The sequence below is a fragment of the Camelus dromedarius genome, chromosome 33 (assembly GCF_036321535.1).
Source record: "Camelus dromedarius isolate mCamDro1 chromosome 33, mCamDro1.pat, whole genome shotgun sequence".
Lineage (NCBI taxonomy): Eukaryota > Metazoa > Chordata > Mammalia > Artiodactyla > Camelidae > Camelus > Camelus dromedarius.
In genome coordinates, this window is record NC_087468.1 from 13303121 (window position 1) to 13317093 (window position 13973).

General features: G+C 55.0%; 1 protein-coding gene across 1 annotated transcript; it reads left to right on the forward strand.

Annotated features, from left to right (window-relative positions):
• The first annotated feature begins 2811 nt into the window (after window positions 1-2811).
• NT5DC4 (5'-nucleotidase domain containing 4) lies at window positions 2812-12559 on the forward strand. Its single transcript, XM_064481710.1, is given in 19 exon segments — window positions 2812-2830; window positions 3240-3374; window positions 3463-3580; window positions 3662-3757; window positions 3962-4053; window positions 4163-4220; window positions 4565-4593; window positions 4596-4657; window positions 4803-4856; window positions 5147-5230; window positions 5558-5590; window positions 6387-6494; window positions 6739-6805; window positions 6919-7089; window positions 7755-7806; window positions 8193-8253; window positions 9327-9503; window positions 10860-10937; window positions 12031-12559. Coding segments are annotated over 19 exon segments (1548 nt in total). The 3' UTR covers window positions 12085-12559.
• The last annotated feature ends 1414 nt before the right edge of the window (window positions 12560-13973 follow it).

Sequence of the window (13973 nt, forward strand, 5' to 3'; positions counted from 1 at the left end):
CACCCCCCTTCCCCCATCTGCAGGCTGTTTCTGGTGGTCTCGAGAGGGTTTCTCCAAACTCAGGGGAATGAAAGGCCCCTAAAGGCCTGCGAAGCTGTGGCCCAGCTGTAGTGATCTGGAATAATGGTGACAGGGTACCCCACCCCCTGGGCACCCCGGGTCTGGCCACCTCTCTGAGTATCAGGCAGCCACGGGGAGCAAAGCCATCACTTGCTGGGCCTGGACACTTTTTAAACAGACACAGCTTGGGTATAAGAATCAACATGTAAGCTGGCTGGGTGGTCCTCGGAGGCTGGGAGGCGCCCGGCTGGGAGCTCAGAAGAAAGTGGTAGCAGAAGTGAGAGCTCCAGGTGCTAAGGTGGGGGCCTTGGGGCTCCTTATGAAAAAAAGAAATTTTTTTAAAATTTGAAAATTATTTCAAATTTATGAAAACTTGTAAAAATAAAACATAGTTCAAAAAACATCTTTTCACTCTTTACCAAGATTTACGTGTTGTTAACATTTTCCTCCATTTGCTTAATCATTTGTCCCCGCCATGTGCACACACACACACACACACATGTGTGTGTACAAACGCATAATTTTTCCCCTTAACCATCTGAAGGTAAGTTACACATGTCATGACCTTTACATCAAATACTTCAGTGTTTTCCAAGACTGGAGATTTTTCTTACGGTATCGACTTTACAAATTACACCGAGACAGTGCTTTAATCTGCCATCGATAGTCTAGTCTTATTTGTTGACCTAATAATGTCCTTGGGCTTATATCCTCCTCCCTGATTCAACATCTGAAGGCAGATATTGCATTCAGTTGTCATGTCTCTTAAGTCTCCTCCATTAATTTGGAACATCTCGCTGGCCTTTCTTTGTCTTTCATGCTGTTGAAAAGTCCAGGGGCTTTGTGAGGGCTCCTGGGCAGAGGCAGTTTCGCCCAGGGGTTGAGAGTGCAGATGCTAGCGCCCAGCCTCTGGGCTCAGTCCCCACTCTACCGTTTTGCTCTGTGACAGTGGGCGAGATGCTTAAACCTTCGGTAATTCAGTTTTGTCATCTGTAAATTCAGAAAAATGGTAGGCCTACCGCTCGGGATTGTTACAAAGCCAGGCACACAGGAAAAGCAACACAAGGATTCACTATAGTTACTAAGACAAATCTCCTCTCCTGGAAGTGGCTCTGAAATGCACCTAGCCCCCCAAGTGTGCCGATGGCACAGGGGTCGGGCCAAGGGGGACCTGTGACAGCTCACGGTCCTCCCCAGCTGGACCTGCCATCAGCCAAGGGGCACTGGGGTCTGGCAAGGGATGTCCTGGACTGAGACCAGCCAGCTGAACATCCATTGGGGATGTGGCCACCTCAGCACACAGCAAGGTGTGCTGGATCCCCCCCTGTGCCAGGTACGGGAGAAACAAGACATACTTCTGCACAATTGCCATGTTAATGCCCAGTGGGAGAGCTGAGGAACTGCCTAGTGACTTCCCATAACCAGGTGTTCTTCCTGCTTCTGTTTCTGACCCAGAGAGGAGCCAAGCTCTAGGAAAGGGCACTTTTAAAAAGGCTTCCCTGAGATGAGCAGAAAGCAGAGAATGAATGAAAGGGATTCCAGAGACCCTTCTAGTTTCTGAAGCTTGATTCTCCTCTGACATCCTCAATAAAGGCTACCAAATATAGTCCATCTGTCTGTCCATCCAATTGTCCATCCATCCCTCCATCCATCTATGCACTCATCCATCCATCCATCCATCCATCCACTCATCCATCCATCCACTCATCCATCCATCCACTCATCCATCCATCCTTCCCTCCATCCATCCAATGAGGTAACGCATCTACTGCAGCCGCCATACATTTGCCTCTCCATCCTAACATTTGCTCACCTGGCATTACCAAGGAAGGAACTATTTCAGGGAAATCTTTTTTTTTTTCCCCCAGCTAATTTTTATCCCTTCAAAAGTGCCTAGCTTCATTTAGTTTGGCCATTTTAGAGAGAAAATTTCCTAAAATGTATCGTAAACTTGTCTTCCTTTTTAAGAGAGGCCAGGCCACATCATATACATCTTTCTGGCTGACCCAGGTCAAAAGTCTGAATGGAAGTCACCGTGCTTTGTTGTAAAATCAGCAATCGTGTACCCGTGGGGCCTACTTACAGCTCTACACGAAAAAGGTCCCAATTGCTCCGGTTTTTGAGACTCATTTTTGTGCTTCTTTTCCTGACTCTGAGATTCCAGTCATCTGCCACTTTTTATAGTTCCTGGCACACCTCTAGCAATTGCTTCTTTAAATAGCCTCGGGCCGGGAGGACCGATAACCGCGTGCGTTAGAATTGTGCGTAAAGCAAGAGTCCTAAGTTCATTATTTCTTTATTAAATGCTCTTTTATTTTTAAAGCACATTAAGTCTCCTGCCTTTGTAACCCCTATGTTTGCTTCACTCTGGTGTCTCTCCTGCATTCTAGGTGGCTGAAGTCCTTGGATGCTTGAGCCCTGGAGACAGAATAATATAGATGAATTCTTCTTCCTAGATCATTACTGCTTTCTCTTTTGAGGAAGGGAAGGGACACCAGAGGCTGTCCAGGCTGACTCCTCCCTCAGAGGAGGAGGAGATGTGGGCCCAGGGTGGGGCCGGCTGGGTCAGTGCTGTCTGAAGTGTTTGAGGGAGAGGGGAGCTGCTGGGCCCCACTGATAGTGTGCAGGTGGCCAGGGAAGGGACCACTGCCTCCTCAGTCTTGGTGGCAATGGCCAGTGTGGATGGGGACTAGCCAATGGGGCCCCGAGGGGAGCCCCAGGGCCTGGAGGAGCACTGGCACCAGCGGTGAGATGGGCACTGGGGATGGAGGTTGGGGGGATCTCGATAAAAACCTCTACAACACAGGAGACCCAAGAGTGACTTTCAAATACACAGCTATGATGACACTCAATACACAGGCAATCACTCGCACTCACAAGGGGACATCTTTCTGTAGATGGGCAGTGACCCGTCAGATGGAAACCTGACAGCGTACCCTCAGCAGGGAGGGAGGGTCTCTCCCCGTTACACACGCTGACTTGGTGACACGTGCTGCCCATTTCTGGCAAACACATCATCTCTGAACTTGGACGCGGTGACCCTGTTCAGGAAACTGACACCCCCTCTTACAGCCGCCCGTCCTCGCTCACAGGGATGCCCCTAGCACACTCCCACGGTGAGACGGAGCCCTGCGCACACTCATACACACGCTCACACACATGTGCTCAGACACACTCAGATCCAGCGAGGCCCTGGGTCTTGGGGTTTGGGGGACTGATTCCAACGACCTCCCCCTCCAGGATTTTTGTCAACCGCAGCCTGGCGCTGGGGAAGATTCGCTGCTTCGGCTTCGACATGGACTACACTCTGGCAGGTACAGAGGGAAGGAGGGAGCGCAGGGAATTGGGGGCTGGGGGAGCAGGAGGTGGGCACCAAAGGGCCTGAGTCTGCTGGGTCCGCAGCCTACAAGTCCCCGGCCTATGAGATGCTGGCCTTTGAGTTGCTGCTGGAGCGCCTGGTGAGCATCGGATACCCGCACGAGATCCTACGCTACACCTACGACCCTGCCTTCCCCACCAGGTGCAGGAGCTCGCAGGGTGGGAGGCTGTGCCTGGTCGCCGGCCCTGGCACCCCATCCACAGCCTCTGTGTCCTCTCCCAGGGGGCTGGTGTTTGACTCGCTCTACGGGAACCTGCTGAAGGTGGATGCCCACGGGAACGTGCTGCTGGGCGCCCACGGCTTCTCCTTCCTCTCGGAGTAAGGGACAGGGTGGGGGGCAAGGATGCTGGGGGAAAGACGGGAGAGGGGGTGACCCGGGCACACAGCAGGGGCTCGGCTGCCAGGGGGATAAAGAGGGAGAGAAGGGATGAGTGGAGGTGGGAAGGAATGGCAGGGCCTGGCCCGGACTCTGGGAGGCGCTGCGGAGGGAGCATCGCCGCACTCCGCCCACCCCCTCCCCAGGGCGGAGATGGGGAGCTTCTACCCCAGCAAGTTCATTCAGAGGGATGACCTGAAGCGGTTCCATGTCCTCAACACGCTCTTCAACCTGCCTGGTGAGGCCCGGATGGGGGTGGGGGAGGAGGTGGTCTGGGGCCCCGCTCTGGCCTTGGGGGCTGCTGCCTGGATCCTTGAGCCAGTGACTGATGAGCCTCCCCACCCCAGAAACCTACCTGTACGCCTGCCTGGTGGACTTCTTCTCTGGCTGCTCCAGATACACCAAGTGAGTTCTGTGCTCTGGCCAGCCCTGGGTGACCAGCTGGACTGGCTGCCCAGGGGCCACGCCCTTAAGTGGGGACCCCGCCAAGGCGGGGAGGGTCCTCTTGAGGGGTTTGAGGGGCTCCAGGAGCCCCACAGGAAGGCCTTCACTGTGGGGCCCCCAACCCTGTAATTGATGCCCCCAGGGGTGACCCTCAGCACAGGGTGACACCCCTCCCAGGAGGGCTGGGACATGAGCCCAGTGTCAGGCTCGGTGTGGCTGGAGGGGTCCATCTGGCAGGGCTTCAGGGTTGGTGGTCGCCTCAGGCCCCTTTTCAGCCTCCCCTGTCCCTTCTTGGCCTGACCCAGCTGTGACACTGGCTATCAGCATGGGAACCTCTTATGTCCTTTCAAAGCCCCTTCCAGGATGTGACAGATGCCATGGATAATGTCCACCACTCGGTGAGTGGCCCAGGCCCCAGGCCACCTCCCAGGCCTCCAGCCCCCATAGGGTTTCGCTCCTCTTCATTGAGGACGGTGGTCTGGTCCCCCCACCTTGCATGCAAGCCCATGAGCAGGTGTGCAGGAGCTCTGCTCCCTCCTGCAGGGCTGTCTCAAGGAGAAGACCTTGGAGGACTTGGAGAAATACGTGGAGAGGGATGTGAGTGGCCACAGACCAGGGTCATGACCAAGCCTGTCCCTTTGCCCCCTCCTCCCCAGGGTCATGACCAAGCCTGTCCCTTTGCCCCCTCCTCCCCAGGGCAGTGGGGCTGCTCCCCCTTCCCTGGCCTCCTCTCTCAAGATCTGGACAGAGTTCTGCACCCTGGCTTTGCTCCCGGCCTTTTTGCCTGGCCTGGAGCCCCCAGCCCAGGGCGCTGAGACCTGAGCAGAGGATCCCGGGGCAGCTAGGGGAGGCCCCACCCCTGGAAGCCGCTCCTCTCTCTGCCCTAGGTGCGAATCCCTGTCCTGCTGGGCAAGATGAAGGAGGTTGGAAAGGTGTTCCTGGCCACCAACAGCAGCTACAACTACACAGATGTGAGTGTGTGTATGGAGGCATGCGGCCTCAGCCTCTGAACCAGAGAGCTGCTTCCTTCTTGGCCTGGTGGGGGAAACCAAGGCACTGCAGGAAACACTGAGAGGGTGGGAAGGAACCCGGACCCCACTACCCGCACTGCCTGGATCCATTTCTTGGCCTTTTAAGGTCTCGGTGGAACGAGTAATTTCCCTGCCATCTTGCTCCTGTGGTCCCCCTAGTGTGTCCTGTGGTCCCCCCAGTGTGTCCTGTCTGGTGAGGGCAGTGGCAGGTGGTGGCCCCTGGCCCAACCCAGCTGGGTGTCCTGACTCCTGCCCTGTCTCCACCAGGCCATCATGACCTACCTGTTTGGCATTGGTGAGGTGAGTGCCAGGGGCCTGGCTGGGGAAGGCTGTGTCAAGGGCAGGGAAGGTTGGGCCAGACCACCTGGCTGATGGCCTCTCCCATGTCAGCCCTCCCCCAGAGGAAGAGCCGAGTGTGTGAGGGGTCATTTCAGCTGGGTGGGCCCGCTGCAACTTCTCCAGTGGGTGAGAGACTGGTGACCTCTGCCAGGCTTTGGGAGGAGCCTGGAGGGGTGGAGAAAGCCACTTATGGCCTTGGAGGAAGCAATGAATTCAGAAGTTGGGGAGGGGCTGGATGGAGTGGAAGTGAATGAGGAAGGGGTGAGAGGATGTTGTGGCTTGCCCAGGGGAGGGGACAGTGACACATCCTGTGATGACCCAGTAGGCAAGTGGGTGAGCAGGGCGCTTCCTCCGGGACTGTGCTGTCATCCCGTGTCCCTGGCTCTCTGTGTTCTGAGGTGCTCTGGAGGCTGACACAGCCCACATCACATCCAACACTGGCCTCCACTAATACCTTTGGAGTACTTCCTCCTGCCAGCGTGGCTGGGGATGCTGGGTGGCTAGACTCCCTGGTTCCTGAGCCTGGACTGTCTCATCTGGCTGAGAGGCAGGACCAGGCACGTGGACGGGCTCGCGATGGGAGGGCTGGAGCTGGCCGGCTTTCCCCGGACCAGGGCGTGGCTGAGCCCGGGCAGGCGCCCTGGCGGGTGTGGTGGGTCAGGGGCAGGAGACCTGGCTGAGGACCCGTGAGCCTTGGCGGGTCAGATTTTCCAGGCTGAGCCATGTCTGCACATGCTCCCCCACGCCTGCCCCACAGGCCGAGGCCCCAGCCAGACCCTGGAGGTCCTACTTTGACCTGATCGTGGTGGACACACAGAAGCCCCGCTTCTTTGCGGAGGGAACAGTGCTGAGACAGGTCAACACGGTAATGCACGGGCTGAGTCCCCACCACCTGGACCCGTGGACCGTGCTGTGGGGAGGGCGCCCGCCTCTCAGGCCTGACCTACCCTTGGCTGCTGCTGCTCAGCTGTCTGTCTGTCCCTGGAGGCAGGGACCCAGGGGATCCTTTCAGGGCCCTCTGCTGCCTCCTTCCTCCCACACCCCATGGTTACCCCTGCCAATCCCAGCCCTCAGCCCTCTCTGACCAGGGTGCCCCTCTGCCCCTCCAGGACTCGGGCAAGCTCCGCGTGGGCACCTACATGGGGCCCCACCAGCACTGTGCCGTCTACTCGGGAGGTATTGGCTCCTACCCCGCCCCCGTCCCTCCACCGGCACCTTCCTCACCTGGGAGCCCATGTCCCCAGCCTGGGAAGGGCCATGAGCCGGCCTGTTCTCCCCTGGTGGCGCAGGCTCTTCGGACATGGTGTGCGAACTGCTCGGGGTTCGGGGAAAGGATATCCTATATATCGGGGACCACATCTTTGGGGACATTCTCAAGTCTAAGAAGCGGCAGGGCTGGCGGACTTGCCTGGTGGTTCCTGAGCTGTCCAGGGAGCTGGGCATCTGGGCTAGAGAGAAAGGTGAGCCATGGGGGGCTGGCAGGGGGCGCTGGACTGCGGTGCTCCGTTGTCATCTTCCCCTCTCTCCAGTGGGGGGGTCAGTTGTGACCATGATATTCATCCATTCTGTGGTTTATGAGAGCGGATCTCTTTTATACACGAGGACGCGGAGGCCCAGAGAAGTTAAGCAGCTTGCCCAAAGTCACACAGCCAGAGAGGCTAAAGCTGAGACGCCAGTCCCATCTCCTGACTCCAGAGTCCTGTGGTCAGAGGTTACTTTTTTCACCTGACCCTCACCCTCCTCACCCACCCTGAGGAAGTTCAGCGAGAGGAAGGGACACTCCCCCTGTCTGAGAATGACTTGTATCCTTGGGGTCAGGAGTTGTGGTGAGCCCAAACAATGCAGGCTTCTTCTAAGAGCTGGGTTTGAGTCATTGCCATGTGACATTGGGTGGGTCACCTGACTCCCTGGCTGGCTCCTCACCTGTCCCACTGGTCCTGTGTGGTCCCTGCTTTACTCTGGGTGGAGTCTCACTCCATGTAAGGAAAGGGTCCAGGATGTTATGCACACAGCTGAGGGGGCCTAGACCCCCAATGACCTCTCCACCCTCGCCTCTCCTAGCTGAGCTGGGCCTGGGAAAAGGTGGGCAGGCTCTTACGTCCGCTGTCCCCTGTCCACTTTTCAGACCAGATGGAGGAGTTGAAGAGACTGGACATTCACCTGGCAGACCTGTACCAGTGAGAGCCCTGGTGGCGACCCCTGACCAGGGAGGGGAGCGGGGTAGAAGGTGGAAGTCCGTGTCTGGGCCTGGCAGTGGGGTCCTGGTCAGGGGAGTCAGGAAATTGCTATCTGTTTCAGGCTGGGCTTCCCTGGTAAACTGGACTCTGAGACACCTCTGACCCCCTGGGGACACTCACACTGTGACCTCTAGGCCCTTCCTCCTAACCCACAGCATGGACCCAGGATGCTCACCCTCTCACACACGTGCACACACCCAGCCTGGCGCCCGCGGCGGGTGCCTGTAGGGGACCCCCTGACCCCCATGCCCTCTCGAGAGGTTGTGCCTGGAGCCTAGGGGCCTAGCTCCCCTCCTCCTGCGTCACATGGCCTTTTTTTGCACCAGGCACACAGATGGGAGCAGTTATGGACTGCAACTCATCAACTCCACCAAGAGGGAGATTCAGGTAAAAGTGGGATGCCAACTGAGGTGGGGATGGGCCCGGTGGGGTGGAGGGAGGGGGACGGGCCTCGGGGCTGCCTGCCACGATCTGCTCTGTCTCGAGTCCCCGGAGCCCAGTTATGATTCCCCCAACCTCCCAGGAGCGCCTCCAACCCTTGTCCGCCAGCGTCCTCTGCTGGCCTGTGATCTGAATGACACTCAGCTCAGCTCGTGAAGGGCTGAGCTCAGCCTGCGGGGTGATTTGTGGGGCTTGGCTCCTGTTCCTCACTCTCCACTCTCAACCTTGAGAAGTGTCTGCTTCCCTGGTTGAGTCCTCATGTGACCGACTGGATGGCTAGCGTCTGGGGTCAGCCAGATAAGGGGCCGGAGAAGATGGGATTTAGGGCTTGGGAGCTGGTGGATCTCAGGAAAGAAGAAACGTCCCCTTGTGGTGTGACTGAGCAGCCACCAAAGCTAGGAGAGACCACGTCCAGGGGACTCAGGCCACTTGACACTCCCGGGCCCAGTGGGGACCAGTAAGGAAGGAACTTTGCTGAGCCTCTTGAGGGTGGAAAGCCCTTTTGTGCCTTTTGATCCTTCCACAGCCCTGCGAGGTGGGTTGGGCAGGGATCAGCGCCTTTATTTTACAGATGAGGAAACTGAGGCACAGAGAGGGGCGCTTGGTCACCCTGGGAGTAACGTATGGGCCAGTTTTCTAGACTCTAAAAGCAGGGCCTGTGATGAGGTGGGGGCCTCCTGAAGGGGCAGGAGCGGGGCTGGACAGCCCTCCGTGGGGGCATCAGAAGGTGAATTATAACGGCTGAGAGTTTCGTGCAGGGTGGTCGCTCTCCGCGGCCAGGCAGGAACCTAGGAGAGCAGGGAGTGGGGTCTCCAGTGGAGGGCCGCCCCACCCCCAAAGCCCCGGGCTGGCCGAGACACACGGCAGCCTCTTCCCTGGGGTGGGCAAGGGCCTCAGTGTCCTCTGGTGACAGACCTGGGAGGGCAGAGCTGGGCCTGGCCCCGCAGGTGGGCTCGCCCGTGGGAGACGCAGGTCCGGGGGGGGTGGGATCTCAACTCAGCGAGCCGCCCCTCCGCCAGCGAGTCACCCGGGCGCTGGACCTGTGCTACAGCGCGATGGGCAGCCTGTTCCGCTGCGGCTTCCGCCAGACGCTCTTCTCCAGCCAGCTGATGCGCTACGCCGACCTCTACATGGCCATCTGCCTCAACTTCCCGCGCCACCCGCTCAGCTCGCTGTACCGCGCGGCCCCGGAGCTGGTGGGTCCCTGCACCAACCTCCCGGGCATCCCTGACCCTCCGCCCCAGCAGGACCCGCCGGTCCCCAGCCCTGCCGAGAGCTTTCCAGGTCGCCGGACCCACTCTCCCACCTCCAGACACAATTGGGTCAAAGCCTTGCTGATAACTGCACCTGAAAAAGTGCTCGGGAGGGGTTACGGTTGTTCAGATAGGATGTCTCTGCCAGGAAATTTTTCCTCCTGCCCAACTGTAACTTCTGCTTTCAGCTGAGATTCCGTTATCTCTATTTCCCTAGTAAATACGATACTGGTTTCAAGGAGGGCGGCTATGGTCCCCCTACCCTCAGTAAACATACGGTGACTGCGGAGGAAGTGGACCAAACAGCGGACGATACAGTAAACGCTCCAGATGGTTTTCCTCTGGAAGACCTGGAGATGCTTCTTGATTAAATAAGAGTAGGGAAGCAGAGGTGGTGATGACACAATGGGGTCCACGTGGCCATGGGACTGACCAGGGCAGAGCTCCCCTGAGCACGCACGTCAGTTCTCCCAACGAGAGCATCATTATTTCTGTCTTAGATGTACCACCTGAAGTCAACGACCTGGACTTTTTGAAACTAGTTCCCTGGGGCTTCCTGCCTCCTGCTTTTCTCACCACTCTCAGCTGCCTTACTGATGTTTGAAGAGGGAGGGAACCATTTTTCTGAGTGTCTGCTATGTTTCCTACACTGGGCTGGGTGTTTTTTTTTTTTTAATTGATTCTGATGAATGGTTAATATAAACCAGCAAAGTAGGTTTTCTTCTCCTCATTTTATCACGGTGAATTGGAAGTGCAGAGGACCTAAGTAACTTGCTGCCACACTGCTGGTAGACTGCCTGCAGGGTCAGGATTGAAGCCAGGGGACGCACTCGGTCCCCTGCACCACACTGCCACACGCTGGGGAAAGCAGAGGTCTCACTGTGCAGCCTCATTTCATCTCTGGGGTTTTAGATGAGCAGGGCTGGAGAATTTCTGATGCAAACCTGGGGATCTGAGGCATAGTTATCATGCTGTTAGACATCGTTGCTAAAGTAGAGACCAGACAGGTGGAAAAAAAGCCTCCGGAGAGCCAAGGGGAAACAGTTAAAGAAACGTGAACTTTATGCTGTTGGGCTGCCTGGGATTTTTGAGGAAGTGAAGTCCATCTGCCAGAACCTTCCTTCTCCTGCTGACCCTCCTGGGCTCCCTCTTCTGCAGTTTTTCTGGGCAGAAAGCTGGCAGCTGTGGGCAGAGCACTGACTGGAGGGGGACGGGGAGGTGTCTTTGCATAACTGAGGACCCCGGAAGGCTTCTCCATGGATGGAGCTACTCCATCTCCTGCTGCATTGGTCCCTACAGATGCCCCATGAATCAGCTGTGGTGCAAGAAAGGACCGGTCTGGATCCTGCCTCCTGCCTTCTTTTCTGCAGCCAGAGGGTGAGTGGTTGGGAGGTGGGAGGAGCCACCTGGCTGTGGCGAGGAGCTCGGTGACTTGGGGACTACCATGGGCTAGAGCAGGGGTCCCAACGGAGCAGTATCAACCCGAGAGAGCGTTTTGGAGATTTGTGGGAGATATTTCATCAAGTGAAATCATTCCTGAGTATTTACGTAGAAATACATATTTTATCATACATTGCTTTTCATTTCTCTTATGTGAGTATTATATTCATTTTTTTGAAATTATAGAGATAATAATGATGCTATCTGTGAATTTCAATTCAGGATAGTAAAGAGGAAATTAAAGTATTTATTTTTAAAATGAGGCATTGGGTTGGAGAGGACTGAGGGCCACTGGCCCCAAGCCCAGACTCACAGGTTCTGCTCCTCGGGGCTGAGCTGACTGTATTGGTGCTCTGTGTGTCTCTGGACCACTTCTGGCTGATCCGTCCCCATCCTGGGAGAGGTTGCAGAACACATACTCTCCCCAGCCAGCTTCCTCTCTAGGCAGCTTTCGTGAACACAGTGAATAGGGGCTCCTGCTTCGACCCCTCTGTTGCTGTGTGTGCTGCCTCCCTGCCTTTTGAGGTGAGACTCCAGCTTGCATGAGGGGCAGACTCGGCTCCCAGCCTAGTTCTGCAGCCCCGAGCCCTGCAGGAGGGTTCCTGCTGCTGCCCTGGTGTTCCTGGGTCTCGATTTTCAAAATGCCCTTCTCATGTGGCCTTTAGCTGGGTAGCTCCAGGCTCAGTGTGAGTTCTTCCAACTGGTGTTTGCCAAGCACCTCCCACATGCCCCGTAAGGTGGAAACTGAATTGTAAGCTACTTCATTCCTGCCTAGAAGCTCAAAATCCAAGGACATTAATAACCTTTAATCAGTGGTTTGCAACTGTTTTTCCCTCCCAGTCCACCAGAGGGCTGGACACACTCCCATCAGTAACTGTGGTTTCTCTGGGGATGTGTTGGTCTCTCTACCCTATCATCTCCATCCCAGCCCAGACTAGGCATTTTGACACATTTTCTATCCCTGGTTAGGAGTCACTGTGTGAACTTGGGAAGAAAGTTTCCATAACCAACTTTCTTTGTCTTTTATAAGGCTGACGGGAAGGAGACAGAGGAGGACCAGGAGGGCTGCATGGAGGCTGACTGAATCCTGCACTGGGGCTGGCATCACAGATCATCTTCTATCTGAGACATTTTTCAGATAACAAGGAAAATATGGGAGAGAGAAAAAGCAACCTTATTGAAATCTCCTAAATGTAACAGATTTTAGAGCCCAAGAACCTCTCTTTTAGGGAGGAGGAAGGAGTATTTATTGCTCTGATGCCAGAAGGCACCACCCCCCATGGCTGCTGGGCCATTTGGAAATGGGTGTAACAAGTGGAATTGTTTTACCCAGGTCCCTGGAGAGCATCATTTCATATCCAATTTTATTTCTATCCATTTCTTTTGGAAAGTAGTATTTCTGTGCACTTTGGATTCTGTTACTAAAACAATACCTGAATGGCTATAGACGACCTCCTTAACTAACTGTTCTTTCTAGGTCACTGTGAAGGACAGTCAAGGAGATAGCCCAGATGTCTTTGAACTTGATGTACACATGAAATAAAAACTGTGAAAAATCATACTCATTATTTAAAAACTGGATTCTTCATTTCAGTAGGAGCTGTTCCGTGGTTAAGCCCCGGGCTTTTTTCATTGTTCTGCCATCACTGGTTTGAGTTCACTTTTCGTCTGTTAGTGGTACCATCTGTCATTATATGAAGGTTTAGAGGGGACATATCTTCATGTTTGAAATGACCGAACTCTTGAAGGAATTGGTCTGTGACACAGTGCACTCGTTTTATTTCCTGTGGATAAACAAGGGGAAAACTTGGAATATCTGAAGATAAATAAGGGACACTAGCTCGTGTGCTCAGAGTTCGCAGTCATTTTCTTACATCTCCTGTGCATTTCAGAAGTTTCTAGACCTTTCGTTCTTCTTCCTGGGTTGCCTTTTGGACCCCAGAGTTTGCAGGGGCAGGTTTTCCAGGCAAGGACCCGGTATCCCTGGCCTTGTGTTTTTAATCACGAGATTCTTATTCGAGGGCTAGAGGATACTATTTTATCAGGAAAATTGCTCAGACCCCTTGCAGGGACCACGCTTTTCTGGAAAGATGCTGGAATATGGCACAGTAGCTAATACTGCAAAGATCAACCCTTAGAATTCCCTCCTAGGGTAGAGAGAATGCAGGAGGGGCCCTGGGGAATAAACAGCCTGGCAGAAGACCCCTAAGGGGTCTGAGGTGAGAGTGAGGGAGAGGGAGGGGAGGAGGTGGGGAGAGACCCGGCAAAAGGAAGGGAAGAGGTGGCCAAAGGGCCCTTCCCATGATTTTCCTTCTGCCTGAAGCATCTCCTGCCTCTGCTGAGATCTCAGGAGGCCTCTCCACCTCCTTGACTGGTCCCTCCCCCAGGGACCTCTCTCTCAGGATTATCACCCTTTGACATCTGTGACTCTTTAACACGTGTCTCCACTGGACTTGTGGCCCCATGGGGACAGGTCCTTTGGGTCATCATTGTATCTCTGGCTTTGAGTGCCCTGTATGAGTGGACCATGGAACCTGGTTTATTATTACTCTGGGTCGGCTTGTAGAATTGCAGGGGAAAAGGTGGGTCAGAAGATGTAAGACAGGAGGAACTGGGGAAAGGCTATATATAAAGCTTTGGATTAGAATGTTCCTAACTCTTAGGAACTCATCCGGGGCAGGGTTGGGTGGGAGACACTTCTAACTGAGGGCTGTTCATTTGATGCAGTTTTTTTAAACCTTGTGTCACCTCCATCATATTATCTATACCTTAGAGACGGACTACGTTACTTCTAAGACTGTGGCAGACACTGATAGCTATACTCCATTTCTGGAAGAATTTTAGTTGGTCATGTGGCCACCCAAAAGGAATTTTCCAGCCTTCTTTAAGATGAGTGACCAAGTTTTGGCCACTCCATCCTAAGCAGAAATAATGGATCCAACTTCCAGGCTGTGGCCTTAAAAGGAGGTGTGC